Source organism: Vidua chalybeata, chromosome 4 (assembly GCF_026979565.1).
Source record: "Vidua chalybeata isolate OUT-0048 chromosome 4, bVidCha1 merged haplotype, whole genome shotgun sequence".
NCBI classification, from domain to species: domain Eukaryota; kingdom Metazoa; phylum Chordata; class Aves; order Passeriformes; family Viduidae; genus Vidua; species Vidua chalybeata.
The window spans coordinates 25,573,752-25,590,840 of record NC_071533.1 but is presented as its reverse complement, the minus strand read 5'-3'; the positions used below and the strand labels follow the sequence as shown (position 1 = coordinate 25,590,840).

General features: G+C 40.4%; 1 protein-coding gene across 1 annotated transcript in view; it reads left to right on the top strand.

The window, feature by feature from the left end:
- Nucleotides 1-6,624: 6,624 nt before the first annotated feature.
- Nucleotides 6,625-17,089, top strand: part of PAPSS1 (3'-phosphoadenosine 5'-phosphosulfate synthase 1) — a 38,994-nt gene continuing 28,529 nt past the window's right edge. Inside the window, exons 1-2 of the mRNA XM_053941225.1 lie at nucleotides 6,625-6,876; nucleotides 14,302-14,416. Coding sequence (XP_053797200.1) covers nucleotides 6,817-6,876; nucleotides 14,302-14,416 — 175 coding nt within the window. The 5' untranslated portion in view covers nucleotides 6,625-6,816. The remainder of the gene's footprint in view (nucleotides 6,877-14,301; nucleotides 14,417-17,089) is intronic.

Here is a 17,089-nt window from a genome sequence, read left to right as displayed (position 1 = left end):
TACACATTTCCTTTCTTGTATCTAACAAAGATAGGGTAACTATATAGTACTTAAATTCAAAATAGACTAAATCATATGGAAAAGAGACATCTGTCATACTGACAAATATTTTTAAAGTTTTGAACACTGAAATTAGGATTTTTTGGATGTTAATTACCTAAATACACAGAGGAGCACACAGCAAAATATTCAGGTTTCTAAGTGTATGTCTAGTTCCCAATCAAATTCAATAGCACTTGTGAGTGTCAGCAGTGACATAGAGCTACCTAATATCCTTGTGTACCTACACAGCACACGGATAGTCATTTATCTTCAGAATTGTACTACTTAGCTCTCTTGTAAAGTTAATTCCTTATGTTGTTAGTGAGAAAGAACAAAATAAAATAAACCCCATGTAAGAACATCACCCAACAGAAAGCCTGGATTATTTCCTATTCATTGAATGACCTCTAGTGGTCATTCATCACAGCTTTTACAGCAGTTGAAATGCCAGCTCAGAACATGAGCGTTTTTTGGTGAAATATAGAGCATGAGAATCAATTATTTTCAAAACTGTGCAAATTTTTCTCTACCTCTGGCACTATCAAGATCATATTTTATTTCACTTTATACAGTGAGCCCTGGGAACCCTGCAGGAGTTTTAAGCCAGAGTTCTAGCACCTGCATTGCCCCTTGCTGTTTTCTCTTTACTAGCCAGTGCCTCCCTCAATCTTTGAAATCTCCCTCAGCTGCTTTGAAATTTGTTAGAGACACCCTTCTGTCGTCGTCCAACACAGCCTTGAGCGTATTCTGTTACCTTGATAAGCTCCATTCAGCTTCTCATAACATCATTGTATTACCTGAAAAGGGCCACCAAGCATCACCTCTCACTGCTGGCCAGAGTAGATCTCTTCATTCTGAACACAGATGGCACAGGGAGTGACCTTATCCGTCTAAAGAGCAAACTCAGCAGATTTAATACTTGCAATATAATTGGGAAGAGAGCTCTAATCCTCAGTATTGTGGGACATGAAAAGAAGTCTGAGTTAAACATTCAACAATATGTCAGAAAACAAATGGTATTCTCATCACTCAGGGGTTTTATCAGCATTTCTGCTGATCTTTCTGTGGCTTCTTTAAACAGTTGGGCCAGATTGTTCTGCTGGACATCCATATGAGTCCAGATATTAAAGAATTTATTAAAAGCTTTTGCAAAAGACAGAAAATAGGTTCTGAGAAATATCTCCTCTATTCCTGTCTTTCTCAACCATGGATGTTACACAGAACTTCTTACATTTTTTTAATGTAAATGAGCATATCTGCAATGCAACCTGCATTACAGATGAAGTATCCACATGATAATTTTGTTCATCTCAGGCAGCTTTTGATAGTCATATTTTCCACTACACAAACCTGGTAACAGTAAGAGTAGCACCTCCAACAGAAGATCAGTGAATAAGGAATTTATTGTTAAAAGCCTTTAAAGATTGTTTCATAGCCCTACTTCCAGTATTGAGAGACACTTGAGAGGAACTTGAACAAAATGTTTAATCTGTTTAAAAGGCACTCTGAAATTCTTGCTTACTAGAATAGTGTTAAAAGAAGAATGGTTTATGTGAGAAATGGAGTTTGGAAACTATGCTGACAGAACAGTGATGAGTCTTTTCTATGTAGGTAGCATAATCTACATTGAAGATGGGTTTTTCTCTCAAAAAAAGAAAAAAAACAAAACTGTGAACAGCCTGTATGACTGCCTGAGTTTTAGTGCTCTGGATATTTTGCAAGGAAAAAAACCAAAAGAACAGATCTGTAGATGAGCATGAGATGTCATCACAATTTGATCAGAATGCTTACCAGAGGAGCAAATCCAGTATTAAAGGAATTTCTTCCCTAATTTCTCATTCATTTTATTGTAAGTGACAACAGTAGGTGGATTCTAGAGAATGCTTCATTAATATTTTTTTTTTCTTCCTAGAAATAAGAGGACATGCATCGTAAAGGTAATATTTATAGCTAAGGCATCTCTGGGCTTGCATACCAAGTCATGTCCAAGTAGATGGTCAGTCTTTAATCATTAAATCAAAGTATTAGGGAATACTTTGTCTCTTGTCTGTAGTCAAGTCTAGTTCAGACATTCTTCTTATGTTAGAATTCATGTCTAGAAGCTACTCAAAATATTTGTTTCTAATACCCAGTATTTTTGAACATCTAAAACTTGATTTATCTCTGTTGAAACAGCTTGATTTATCTCTGTTGTTTGGTGAAACAGTAGTAAAAAGTATCACAAAATAATTTTTTAGTATTGTAATTAAATATTTTTTTCTTTGAAATGCTGATTTTTCCACTGAAAATTTCCACATTTCTTTGGAATATAACCTAAGAAGAAATCTTCTTGTCCTGTTCCTAATATGATCAGTTGCTCAGATTTAATGGAGATCAAAACTGTATGGTAGCATGTGTCTCGTCAGTAATCTTAAATTATACACATTGGGACTCTTACTATATGTTTGGGATTAATTAGTATTAGATAGTATAACTGGCTATGCAAAAGCTAACTCAGCAGAAAATTATTTTCTATGTAAGTGGCTCTATGTAGAATTGAAAGGATTTCCCTGAGTTGGTCTGGTCAGTGTGTCCGTGTGTACAAATTGCTCTGGGCTGAGAGTCCTTCTTCCTTAAGAAGGTATTATGTGCATGTAGAGTGCTTTGCCTAAAACTTCATCTGTGCTCAAAGACTATTTTTTCCCAACCATACAATCAAAATCCAACATAGTTTCTTTAACTAGTCCCTGTGCTGACTATGAAGATTCTAGTATTTTGTTTTTAACAAATAACTCCATTTTAATGTAACGTCCCTTTTTGAAACCGAGCTCAAAATCAGTGGATATTTTGGGTTTGTTGCTCCTGCAAGACATTAAATCCAAATTTATTATCATAATTTTACAGAGTAGCTCTTTGATGGAAGTATTCAGCTTCAAAATCAGCTCAAGGATACTAAATCCTGGTGGTTCTTTCATAGGTTGAGTAGGTCTACTTTTTGGGGGTTCAGACTAGCCAGAAATATAGCTTATGAGCTTTTAGCTCAATTCTGCCTTCATTCTCTGAGCAGAATCTAAAACTTAGCAATAGCACAGCCTTAGCTCCATATCCAGCTCTATTAGCTCCATAGAGAGGGGTTGCAAGAGCACTGTCATGAGAAGAGTTTTTGAATTCAGCTTGGATGAAGATTAAGAAATAGCAGCAATTCACATTGACCTGCATTTCCCTAAGGGCTCCCACAGAAATGTGCTTTTGAAGTTCAGAAAACACCCGACTTGCATATCAAAATCAATCCAATCACGAAAGATTTCAAGAAAGTGCAATTGGAACCTACCCCTTAATAGCCCTGCAGGACTTGCACATTACCTTACAGAGAATTCATAGGTAAAGAATTAATTCCCCAAATCTTTGTATAAATGAATATATATTTGCTTCCTATGTTTAAAGAAAGCTCTTTTAATCTCCCTCTTTAATAGTTTGAGGAGGTTAAGAAGTTAAAGGTGCAAAATGTGTGGGCAGCTCTGGATGGACTTACATGTCAAACTTCTGTACAATAAAATTACATTTACATTTCCACTGAAACTGCTTTGACAAGAGCTGATGAAATGTGACCTATGCTTGTAACATTAGCCTCTGTAAAATATGTAAAAGTTGGTTATTGTCCGATATATTGTATTAGGAAGAGCATTGCCAGCAGGTTGAGGGATGTGATGATGTGATCCTCTTCCTTTATTCAGCCCTGGTGAGGTACATCTGGAGTACTGTGTCCAATTCTGGGCTCCTTAGAACAAGAGAGACTTGGAGATCCTGGAGCAGGTCCAGTGGAGAGCTATTAGGTTGGTCAAAGGTATGGAGTATCACTCCTATGAGGAGGAAGGGCTGAGACAGCTGGGCCTGTTCAGTCTTGAGAAGACTCAGAGAGGTTCTCATCAGTGTCTGTAAGAATCTGGAGGGAGGGTGCCAACATGATGGATCCAGGCTCTTCTCAGTGGTGTAAAGCAATAGGACACAAGGCAACAGGCAGAAACTGATGCACAAGTTCCACTTGAATATGAGCAACTTGGTCCCTGAAAGGTGTCCCTGCCCATGGCAGGGGACTTGGAAGTAGATGATCTTTAAGGTCCTTTCCAACCCAAGCCATTCTATGATTCTGGTTCTATAAGGAAGAACTTCATTATTGTGCAGGTGAACAGATTGCACAGGGAGGCTGGGGGGTCTCCTTCACTGGAGATACTCAAGAATCATCTAGATGCAATCCTGTGCCATGTGCTCCCTGCTTGAGCAGGGAGGTTGGACCAGATGAGCCCACCAGTATTCCCTTCCAGACTTACCAATTTTGTGATATACCTCATTCAAGTGTGTGCCTTTACTATAATATTTTACTATATTATATATGCATAGGTATGCACATTATTTTAGAATGTTAGTGTAATCATAAAAGGTGATTTGTTTTAGGAATTGCTGTTCAGAAATGGCTTTTTATTACCTCTAAGATTATGTCATCTGTCTGACCACTAGTGTCTACATTTGCAGTCATACTTCACATTTCACTTGTATATATATAGTTCATTCATCACGGTTTCTTCAACAGTTTCTGGAAGGAATCATGCAGCTCCCCACCTTCAGTCTGTTTGGGCAGTACTGTGTATACATGCTGATCAATACAATTGCATTTCCTTCTCTTGTGTTTTTTCAAACTGTAAATACCATTGCCTAAAACTTCACCAGTGCTCAATGCCTTGTTTTCTCAACCTTCAAACCAGAATGCAACATTTCTTTACAAAGTAGGTAGCAGAAAAGATCCTGTGATGGGATGGGACTTCTTGCCGTTGAAGAGCTGATGAAGGCTAAACTCCTATGCAGACTATTTTAAAAAATCCAGTGTTTTGCTCCCCGCCCATGTGTGAGGAGCCAAATGGACCTGTAAGAAATCACTGCTGCATAGTTAAATGGGCTGCCTTTGTTTTTTGGATTTAACTTACAACTCTTGCAAACTACTGTTTTCCCACTATTGTATGTCAGAGTGCAGAATGAACAGTACCAACCTATATCAATACAATCAGAATGAAATAACAGTAGAATTTAAAAAAGATTGTGACCACAAATAACACTGAGAATTACTCTTAAGCCATGTAAAACAATGTTGTGAAAGCACACTAACCCAGCACACCCTAGACATAACTGAATAGTGAGCAGGTGGAAGCTCTCAAGTCACTGTTCCACAGCAGTGTGCTGGTTCTCTTTCCATAACTGGGAGAGCATTGCATGGGAGATTTTGCCCTAGCTCTGTCACTGTTTGTCCTGATCAGAATACAGCCAAGGACCATCTGTTGAACAGTTACTTGCAAGGCAACATGTGGTATAACATTCAAGTCAAGCCTAAATAATTAACTGCAATTTTTGAATTTCTTAGTTACTTTGTATTAATTCCATCAGACTTTCAAATTGGCTGAGAGCATTTCTGACTATTTTTCTTGATTTCAGAGACATTATCTACTTTGCATAAGGATTTTAATCAGAGTATTAATACCTTCTATTAAGCCAATACCTTCTTTTCTTTGGAAGGATGTCTTTCTGATATAGCAGGAGTAAACACTGATTCACAAAGAGAGCTTTCTTATTTCCTGTTTAAACTGTCAGTGAACAAACATGCTCCAGATGTTGATTAGCCTAATGGTTTTACAGTAAATGCAACTTCTGTGATTACAGCACCAGTTCCACCCATAACACTCAAGTGCTAAAATACTTCCTTTCTTGAACTATTGTAAATGGACTTATATTTATACAGTAAATGCCACTCCTCTTAGCATGGCATCGTCTCCACCTTAAGATTAGCACCTAACTGCTAAACCAGTTCCATTCTGGAAATAAGAATCTAAGAACTTCTAGTTCTAAATCCACTGTAAGAGACATTTCCTGGAGCGCTGCACGGGATGGGCTTTGTTTGTTGGAGAAATTTTTGTCACGGAATAATGCGACAGCCACTTCGCACATTCCCCGTCCCGAGCTTTTCCCAAGGGGCGTAGCAGCCTCTCCTCTGTGCGTTGAGAAGGTGGGGATGACACACTCAAGAGAAAACATCTCCGCTATGCCGGCCGAGCGGAACGCGGTAGCGCAGAGCGGGTGGGAAGTGCACCATCAATGAGGCTGGAAAACACCTGTGGGATCTTCGAGTCCAACCTGTGACCGAACACCTCTTTGTCAATCAGACCATGGCACCAAGTGCCACATCCAGTGTTTCCTTAAATACCTCCAGGGACGGTGACTCCATCCGTTCCCGGGGCAGCCCATTCCAGTGTCTCATCACCCTTTCTGTGAAGGAATTCCTCCTAACGTCCAACCTACACCTTCCCTGGCGCAGCTTCAGGCTATCTCCTTTCGTCATAGCTTAGGACCTGAATAAAGCGAGCTGCGTTCGTGGGCGCAGGGCCGGGCCGCGGGGGTGCCAGGGTCATGGGCAGGGACAGGGACACGGACACCGACGAGGCCAGGAGCAGAGGCGGCGACGGCGGAAGTAGCGGCGGCCGCCCCCCCGCGCACGTCACGGCGCGGCGCAGGCGCGTGGCGGGGCTGCCGTGTCTCCCTCTCCCCTCAGCCGCCTCCTTCCTTCCCTCCCTCCCTTCGTCCCTCCCTCCCCCCGGCCGCCGGGCCGGGCTCCTCCCTGCACCACCTTTGGCCGAGTCGCGGCAGTGCGCAGACGGCGCAGCTCCGCGGCGGCAGCGGCTTCATCCGCGCCGAGCATCAGTCGGGAAGACGCGTCCTCCTCCCGTTCCTCCTCTTCTCGCTGCCCCCGCGGCCATGGAGCTGCCCGAGAGCCAGTGCAAGAAAGTCAAGCTGAGCAACAGGGTGCCGAGCTGGGTGAGCGGGCGGGCGGTGCGCCGGTGGGCAGGTGGGCGTGCGGAGACGGAGGAGCGGGGAGGAAGAAGCGGCCGAGCGCCCTGGTGATGTGGCAGTGGGCGGCAGCGGGAGCCGGCGCGGGGGGCTCCGTGCGCCCCGGCCCGCCCGGGCCGAGAGGGATGCGGGGCGGGGGCGCGGCGGTGCGAGCCCGGTCTCGGAGCGGCGGCGCCGGGGCCCCGAGGGCAGCGCGGCCGGGGAGCCCCGCGGGGCGGCTGTGGGGAAGGGCAGGAAGCCCCTCCGCAGAGGACTCCGCATCTGTAGAATTCATCCCTGCCTCTTCCGCCGTAAGCCCTCGGCTTCCAGCTTTTTGCAAGAAGGAAGAGTTAAGAATGCGATGTACAATGTGGCCATTCATAAACCTGGGTTGGCCGGAGACTGGGGTTCTTTGTATGGCGGGTGTTAGTGGAAAACTGTCGAGACTGGTCTTAAAAAAATCTAACCAAAGCCTTCATTCTTGTTCATAAAGATGGGGGAAGATCGGTTTACAGCAAAGACCAAAATGCAGCTATTTAGAAGAGACATTGCAGGCCTTTGAGAACATTTGATACCTCTGATGATGCAAGACAAGCGAAAAGAAATGAAAAAGAAAGTATAATTTCTTTCAATCACTGCTGAGTTGAAACAGGCAAAACATAAGATCCAGAAAACATTTGATATGAATGTAAGAGTGTAAATCAGTCTTTGAAGTCTTTCTGTGACTAGTGCAGGACACAGCTTTCTTGATAAAAACAGCCTGAAAAACGGGGAAGTTCCTGTCATACCATTCGGTAGATGTTTTGCGTGTCCAAGCCTCTTCCACCGTGTACAATCTCAAACTTTTTCACATAAGAGAGTAATCACCAATTTGCATTCTTTCAATTTCCACTAGGAAAAAGCAAAATCAGATGTTTAGAAGATAGTGAAATAGACTATGTCTGTGTGGGGTTAACAAAGTGTATGCAAAAGTTACTCTGTATCATTTCCTTCCTCAGAAGCAAAGCCAAGATAGATTTGTCCAAACTGGGGCAATTCCTTGACGCACATTAAGTGTTTGGTGAGTTCAGTTGATGTTGGCAACCTCCTCTATGCTACGTGGCAAGCAGAGGAAGTCTTCCACTTCTCCCTTTTTCTTCAGAAGACCTCAGCTGAAATGCTCTCTATAAACCAATAAGCTTCACCAGGAATAAAAATGCTGCTGATTCACATGCTCCACAGGCAAAGGTTCTGGCACTTCTGGCTCTGCATCTGTTCAGCTGAGAGCGAAGTCAAAGCAACTTACTCTGATGGAATTGGCAGCCCCTAGGAGAGTAGGCAGAGCCCTGTCTTTCAGAATTTCTCTGTGCTTCTAGTTCCATTCAAAATACACCTCTGCCTGTGGAAATGCTCTTGCCAAGCCCACCACTGAGCACAGCAAACAGTTACTCCCCATTTCCAGAGCACAGCACAGCCACAGACACTGCCATTAAGTGTGGAGAAAATGGCTTGATAGGGAGGCGTGTGGAACACTTTCTTTAGAGTGGCTTGGATTCCTAACACGGCTGAGCTGTTGTGTCAGTTTGCAGGTTACTCTGAATGAGAACTTGCTCCAATTCTTGTTTCTGAGAGCATATTCAGTAGGGTAATTTTGGCTTCATTTTATCTCCTCTGATGCCAGGCAGTGAGTCCCCTCCAGCACTGGTCAATGAGCTGTCTCTGCCTTTGGTCATACTGGTACGCCAGCAGGTGGCAAGCAAAGACACGCTCCTTAATAATATCTTTAGCACTGAATTTCTTGTATCCACAGTACTGGGGAAGATTCTGGTTGATTTCTGCTGCTGTGATCTTTCAAATTGTCCCAACTTTAGGGCACCTGGCAAAGGGGAGTTAGTCTGTGTCAGTGGCAGGAGAGCATGCATTTGGCAGCTTGAGTGGTGCTTTTTGTAGAGGTGTTTAAGTGCCTTATTGTATTGGTATCACTGTGGCAATCTGCTTTCTGGTGGGCTATTGTAAGGATCCAAGTAAGAATTCTTGTTGTAGGTGGGAGAAAATGTAATGCTATAGGCTATGGCAGAATATGGACTGTGGAATTGTTATGTGTTTTAAAGAGTAAAAGAGATTATTGCTCAGATATAATTTCTGGGCTTGCCCTTCCTTCCCAAGCACAGCTGTCTGAATCAAAGCACAGATTTTCAAACCAGAATTTGAGAACGTAGCTAATGGAAAGTATTCCTGACAGATCTTTTAGTCCTGAAATCTCGTATAAATATGTAGGTATAACCTCTGTGGTAGCTGAATTTTTGTGTTGGAACCATGTCTGTTTTCCTTGCTTGTATTTGTATGCAGACAAAAAGATGGGCACTGTTCCATGTGCTTGAGATATTGTTTGGCTATTGAGCAGAGCACTTTGCAGGGAATAAAAAGAAAACCACCAATTGGTTATCAGTGCTGAATAATAAATGTCATAAAAATGTGTTGTTATCAGGGAGTCACTGGTTTATAAGAGGCACATGGTAAGCAAGTTAACAAATGACCTAAAGAACTTCTGTTATGACTGGGAAATGAGAAAGGCATTGAAAGTAAGACTGCAATTCAGAGGGAAGGCTGCTCGTGTTGCTTTTGCTAGCTTATGGGAGTTCTTAGCTTGGGGAACCAACACTGTCATCTTAGAGCAGAAGGATATGGTATTAGTCACAGTTTCTTCAGTGTATATGGTTTAAATGGAAACCATGTCTGTTTTCTGATCCTTCCAGCTTCAAGCTGTCCCAAGTTTATGATGCAGCTTGGGGAGTCTCAGCTTGCCATGGAAAGATTTACTTCTTTCCCCAGAGGTCTTGCTTTGTGAAAACTTAAATTTTATATTGGTAATAGAAGCACAATATTTTATTGTTGCTTGGAAGTAATGAAGAATAAATTCAGCTTATACCAGTGTATGTGCCATTTGTCTGTTAACCATAAAACAATTAAGATATAATCTCTTCTTTTGGCTGTCTTTTGATCTTGGCATTGCAACTTGGGTTTGCTTTCCATTGTCTGGATGCCTGTTTGTGTTCTTGCATCAAAGGCGTTTGGCACTGATGGTCTGATTTGGCTTTGGCAATAAAAAAATTATAGCTGTAACTGGGCAAAACATCAAGAAAAATAAGAAAGAAAAATGTCATCTCAGGAAGTCTGTACCTAGAGAAGTTGACACAGTTAGTATTTCCTTTTGACCCCCATCATCTTTCTTTCTTTCTTTTGTTCCTGTGGTTCCAAGGTGTCTGTAATCATTAATTTCCTTGGTCAACTACCTGCAAAGCTAAAATTTACCTTCATGCCAGAAGTAAACAGCGGAGTTATCCTTCCTTCTTTATCATTGCAGCTCTCCAGTGCTCATCCAAGAAGGGATTTCTTTAGTACCCCCTTTTTTTACTCCAATACCAAGATGTTTGCCTGGTAGAACAATTTAGATTTCATGTGAGAAACGAACCAGCATAGTGGGGAAGAAGAAAGGAGGGCTAGATCAGCATTCTCAGCTGACATTATTGCTATAATGAAACACAGTGGACTGGAGCACTATTTCTGTTTAACATGGTGAAGTAGGAGGGAAAATACTAAGATGCAGTGTTTGTCTACATAATGCAGAAGCAGTGTGTTGCAGGGTGGAAGACATATTTTTGTGGGGATGTCAGAGTGGAAATATCTAATGGCTGTTAAAAAAGCAGATAAACCTTGGTGATTAATGCCCTATTTTTCATTAGCCCCTTTACAAAAATGTAGTGTGTCCTTACAGCAGTGACTAGTAGTGAATGTAATTAGATGTAGAATTGTAAAACAGCTTTTTCAAAGAGAACTTGCTCATCACATTGAGTTTTTCTATTCCATGTGTCCTTAGTTTAATTTCTTTTAACATTGTTAATATAGATCTTGAGGTAAGCGATGCTTTGATGTAATGTAAAAGGAAATGACTGTTCTTTATGTCTGGTATAATTTTGGTTGCTCATTTAATTTCATCAGTTGCTAGTAATCAAATTTTATGTATGAGAATTTGAAGACTGGCTAAATAATTTAAGAGCACAAATGATATGTGCCAATGAATATTATTTTGTGCCACATCAATATTTGTAGTAAGTGTGTATGTCAGGGATAGAAATTAAAAACTTGGGTTGTTGAAGATACAATGTTCAGCTGTTTATGCTCAGTGGTGTGGGCAAACCATAGGGAAGCAAATTATTTAATAAGAAAGTGAGCATAATTTGGGAACTACTTATTTTTTTTTTTTTAGCAACAGAGAATGACTTGCTAAATTATTAACTTTTTAGAGCACCTCTATAAATTTGGTTTTCTTTCAGAAGATAAGGGGGATTTGAGTAGTGCTTTGCCCAGGATTAGTACTGAGCTGCCTTATTTGTGTGCCTGTACACAGATACAAAAGGTGGGGCAGCTGGTGACTGGCAGGTGTTTTTGAGCATGCAGACTCTTTGGGCACTTCAACCTTTAGTCTTAAGTGCCTGCTTCTGAAGTACAGGTGGATTATTGTCCCTCTGCTCAGCTCGCTGGCTGCTCCACTGCACATGTGTGCCTTGTCCTCTGGCAAGGCCTTCTCCTTGATGTGATTTCTTATCTCTGCAAAGTAGGTACTAATACTTTTTTTTTTTTCCCATAAAAATTGTGTCTTTTTCATAATTTTAAAAATCCCGCCAGCTTGCTTCCTCAGGGTTTCATGGGTTTTGTAAACCTAGCGTAATACGCTAATTAGTTTCATCGCTGCTTTTCTAGTTCCTAGTTTCCTAGGAAAGAGAAGTAGCTGATGTAACTTATGGAATATGGACTGGAAGAAGTCTTCTTGAATGAGATGTTTGACCTCCAATGTGCGAGTCTGATAAAAGACTCATTGCCAGGGATCAAAAGCAAAGCATAAGTGGGTTTATATCTTAATGTAAGAGAGCTTACTGAGACAGTGGCATGGGATTTGTGCATTGAGACTACATGTTTATCCAGTGCCTGGTACAATCCAGTACAACTGCAATTAATGAGAGAGGATGTAGCTATTACTGTGTTAATTTGAATGGCTGTGTACATTCACTATGTGCTATATAGCTTTAAATTGAAGCACTTCAATTATTTTTGTTGGTTTTAATTCCACAGTTTGCTCACTGAGATCTCCAATTTTATGTACTGCATAATTGTTCCTACTATAAGAAGAAAGATTTTGATTTTTTGACTTTCTGAATTTTGGTTTTAGCAAGCTGTATTGCAATGACTTTGTGCACAAAACAGCTTTGTTTTGAGAGATAAATTATTTGAAGGTAACATGATCAGCAAGGATAACTTCATTTTGTATGGTTATAGGCTGTTAGCAGATCAAACAGCTTATAACTTTCCGGGTTGATGTTCAATGTTCATCTAATTTTAGTTGCTGGACTATCACCACTGAATTATAGAGTTATTGTGTTTAAAACCTGAACATAGGCTTTTACCTTGAGCTTCTGTTTGTATTAACTATGAGCCCAGCCATGTATAGAAGTGGGGACATAACAATCACACAACTTCATGATTTCCAAATAAGTTATAGATAAACCTTTGAATAGAATGATGTAGCAGCAGTCCTTGAAGCCACAAGTAGATACCGTATTTTTGTTAATTCTACTTTGTGATGTCCTTCTCTGAAACTGTGAACAGCTCTTTGCTAGTACTCTGTAGAGGAATATAGTCCCTACTTTCTTTTATTAAATATTAAATATACTGCATGTTTTCTCTTTCAACTGGCACTGATACAATGACAAAAGAGATGATAGTGCAATACGTTTGCAAGCAAGGGAAGCCAAAGCAGCATTACAGATACCATTAATCCCTCTCATCCCCTACTCCCCTTCCCTCTTTTTTTAAAGTCTTCTTTTTTGTTTGATTGTTCATGCATGGTCTGACAATCTAAGGTCTTCATCTTTCACAAACAATGCTCATATAGCCAGATACCATTAAAGTCTGGGATGATGCCAAGGCTGATCTTCCTGTGGGCTCTCTCACTTTAGATTGTGAAATGTTTTTGACAGCAGGGTCATCTTACTGAATTTATTTGTAGAGCAGGTTATTATAATGAATAGTTTTAAGAAACTCAGTAACCAGTTTTAATTAAAATTATGTTACAAAAATCCCATTATTTTAAATAAATTATTTAAAAAGTTCCTTGAAATAATACTTTCTTTAAACATTTAGAATCTATGATAACTATCTCTTGTCTGGAGACTGATGATACCATACAAAAAGGCACTTGCTTAACTGAAATTTGGAAGAGATGTGCATAGTTTGCGATGAAAAGGCCTCTGAGGACTTAAAAATTAGCCAAAGAGCCAGTGCCACCAAATTTGACAGGCATGATCTGCCCTTGGTGGAGCCAAGTTGGCAGTCACAAATCACCTCCTAATTTTCTGTGTGTCTTAGCATAGTTTCCAGGATCTTCTGCTCCATGAGCTTGGTGGGCAGAGAGAGACTGGTGGGTTTGTAGTTGCCCAGGTCTTCCTTACTTTCCTATTCAAAAACAGGCTTATGTTCCTCATTTTTCAACATTCCCTGACTGCTGTGACTTCTCAAATATAGTGGATTGTAACTTAGACACATCCTCCACCAGTTCACTCCGGAGCTGTGGATGCGTCTCATCAGGTCCCATGGACCTGCGCACCTTCAGGCTCCGTAGATGGCCTCAAACCTGGTCTTCTCCTACCTTGGGCAATGGTTCTTCATTCTCCCAGTCCCTCCATTTGCCTTTCATGACTTGGGTGGTGTGACTGGACCACTTGTCAGTGAAGATTGAGGCAAAATAGTCATTGACTACCTCAGCCTTTTCCATGTCTCGGGTAACCGTGTTTCCCTTTTCCATCCAGAGAGAGCCCACGTTTTCCCTAGCCTTCCGCCCTCTATAGGATTCCTTTTTGTGTTTGAGTCTGTCTGGGAGTTCCTTGTTCATCCATGCAGGATTCCTGGCTGTTTTTGCCTGACTTTCTCTTTGTTGGGATGCATCACTTCTGAGTTTGGAGGAGATGGTCCTTGAATATTAACCAGTTTTTTTTGGGCCCCTGTTCCATTCAGGTCTTTATTCCATGGTACTCTACCAAACAGATCCCTAACATTACTTAAATAGAAGTCAAGTCCAGCAGCTCTAGCAGTTCATCTCTCTTTTTTATAGTTGATTTTTCTTAAGCAAGTTTTATTTGAAAGTAGTAGTTGATTAACCTGTCAGTCCCACGATTCACCGGAGCACAAGGGGTGTGGTTGTCTCTGGCTGACTATTCTAATTTCCTGTGCCTTCTTTGATACATGCTGGAGCTGATGGAATGGGTATTGGTTTTACTTCCATTTTTCTGTCCTCAAGTCTTTCTTTGTGCCTGTGGATGAACTTGTTTGCTTTGCCAACTCACCCTTTATCAAAGACTTAACTGGCTTCTTCTTTTACAGGGAATGCAAAGGGCAACCAATGTTACCTACCAAGCTCATCATGTCAGCAGGAATAAGAGAGGCCAAGTCGTCGGAACAAGAAGTGGTTTTCGTGGCTGCACAGTCTGGTTAACAGGTACAGCCATGGGTTTCTGGGGATCCTTTTGTTTTAGTTACTCCTTTGAAAAGCTACTTAGCTGTAGCTCTTTTTTGCATGCAAAGTTGAATGTTTGTGAAATCTAAGATCTTGATGCAATTTTATTACTATTTTTAGGTAGACTAGTAGGAAATTGCTTTGGAACAAATAGTAATTTGAGAATATATTTTGTTCAGTGCTCTGAGAGGGTTGTTTTTTTATACTGTCTGCTACTTAATTCTGGTTTTCTTGGTGTGTGTTGCTTTTTTTTCCCTTTTTGTTTTAAACAATTCTGTCTCTTTGTACTGTCCGTTTTATCTATTTAGAAATTAAATGCAACTTTGTAAGAGTCTGCACTTCTGGATCTTTTCTGTAAAAGCCTCTTCTCTTTGGGTTGTTATTGTCTCCTTGATTTGAAATAGCATTTCAGCATAAACCTGTGCCATTGGACAGCAATTGCATGTTTAGGCAATGCATACTGGCAGTTATTTTTGAAGTCTGCTCTGTGGTGGTTTTTGTTTTTGGTTGGTTTTTTTTTTTTTTTTTTCTTTCTCAAATAGACAAGATAAATACATTCTGGAAGATTTTTTTGTTTCATAACAGTGAGGAAATTTTTTCTGTCTTTCAAAGTTTTTGGAAGCTTTAAAATATTTCCTGTAAAGTTATTTTTTTTTAATTTTAGTTAAACTGGTAATTAAAAATAGCAAAGTATGTCATTAAATTGGCTTGTAAACCATTTAGAACATTGTTGTATTGCAACATAAAAGATCCTCACAGAGTATTAGGGAAACTTACTGTATTACATTAAGTAATACTGATTTCAACTAGTGTTAGTAAATGTGGGTGAAATGTAAATGTGAAATTGCTAACAAGCTGCTGAGAGCCATTCCAAGCAGATTTACTTGCTGTCATGTATTTCTTTGGGAAAAGAATGGAGCCCTTTCTCTCTCCCTGTTTCCATCACACAGCTCCAGCCTCTCTCAATGCTTGAATGATCTGGTGGGCTGCCTTTCTATTTCTTCTGGTAATCCATTAATCTAATTTTGGAAAAGGTCATGATAAAAATGCATTCTCAGTTATCTACATGGCAACATTTTCCAGTAAATGTTCTTTTTAAACAAATGTAAACTTAATGCCCGATTTCCTTTTTTTTTAGGAAGGAGGGTGGTGGTAAGTTATCAAGAATATATGTGGAAAGCTAGATTATTGAAGATGTTTGAGCAGTAATGTGAAAGGGTGAAAAGGAGTTTAGACATTGAAGTAAGCAATATTAACCATTCTAGAACTCTGCAAACATGAGTTTCAAAATTCTAATAGGTATTAGAATAAAAGCTGAAATATTGGCACACTCCAAGATTCTCTCACTTTGTCAGCACTCATGGAGTGGGAGTCTGCGGAAAGATCTTTCAGGGATCACTTTTCATTTTTCAAGGTAACCTTTGAGAGCTCCATTTTAATGAATGTTGAGTCAGAGGGTCCTAGTAAAGAAAAGTGAGGAATTCAGCAAAAATGTGGAAAAACATTGCTTTCATGTGTAAAATAATATGCAATTTTTAGAGTGCAAGTTATTTTAAAGACTTGTCAGCTTGAGGAATGTTTTTAAATTCATTAATGTATAACCTTAACTTTTGCAATTCATTACATGTTGGAGACCAAATGATGTGTGAAAAGACAGTGTTTGAGTGAATAGCAAGCTAGATGTGGGGACAAAAATGGCAAGTCAAAGACTGCCTCAGTGAGAAGTAAATGATGAAGTTGCTGAAATCTTCTTTTGGACTATCATGCCTGTTTTCTCTCATGGGGGTGTACTTAATTGCTGCCAAAAGAAGACCGTTCTGTTTCCTGCCTTGTGTTCCTTTTCTTGCCTTGCACAGACTGTACCTCTTGCCCAACTCAGCTCTGAGCTAATTCGACTTAGGAAACCATCAGTGAACTTGCCACAGCCTCCCCCCAGATACACAAGAGGGAGAAAAAGGGAGAAAACCCTATGAGTGTGGAGGGGGTGAGATTAACAGACTGAGTTGGCTAACGGGCACCAGAGGGAGCCATGCAATGACTCCTTTTCTTAAAGTTACACCCCAAGCTGTCAAGGTTTCCTTTGCACTTTGTGTTTTCTTAGGACACACTTCCTAGTATGATTGCTTATCGTTTGTCATAGATGTCTTGGAAGTAACACCAAGCTGCTGTTTTGTGTGATTTTTTTTTTTTTTTTTGTTTTTCTCCATTCTGTGAAAGTTAGAATAAATCTTAATCACCATTAATAAAAGCATTTTTCTTCACCCAATAGTGCTACTCTTTTTATACTACCATTACCCTTTTTTCCCCCCTCACTCAAACCAGTCATCTTACAAAGATCTGAGTTTGTGTTCCATTTACAAATTGACTTCTTCTTGCTGGTATAAGCAGAAGCATGTGCTCCAGATAAATTGAAATCTTGTCTGGAAAAATTATTTAAATAAGTTTCCAAATGAAAGTGAACAGTGGACTTTTTAGGGCCAGCATAGGTTTGTTGCCAAAGATTCTCAATTAGACCAGACTTTGGTAGTACAGTTTTCTTTTCTTGTTGCTAACACATGCCATTTAGTGGAGGATTACTGCTGTGTGTAGTCAGTGGTGTCTAATTCAGTGCCGTTATTCTGCAAGGAGTAGGAGCAGAGTGAGAGTTTGGCCTGA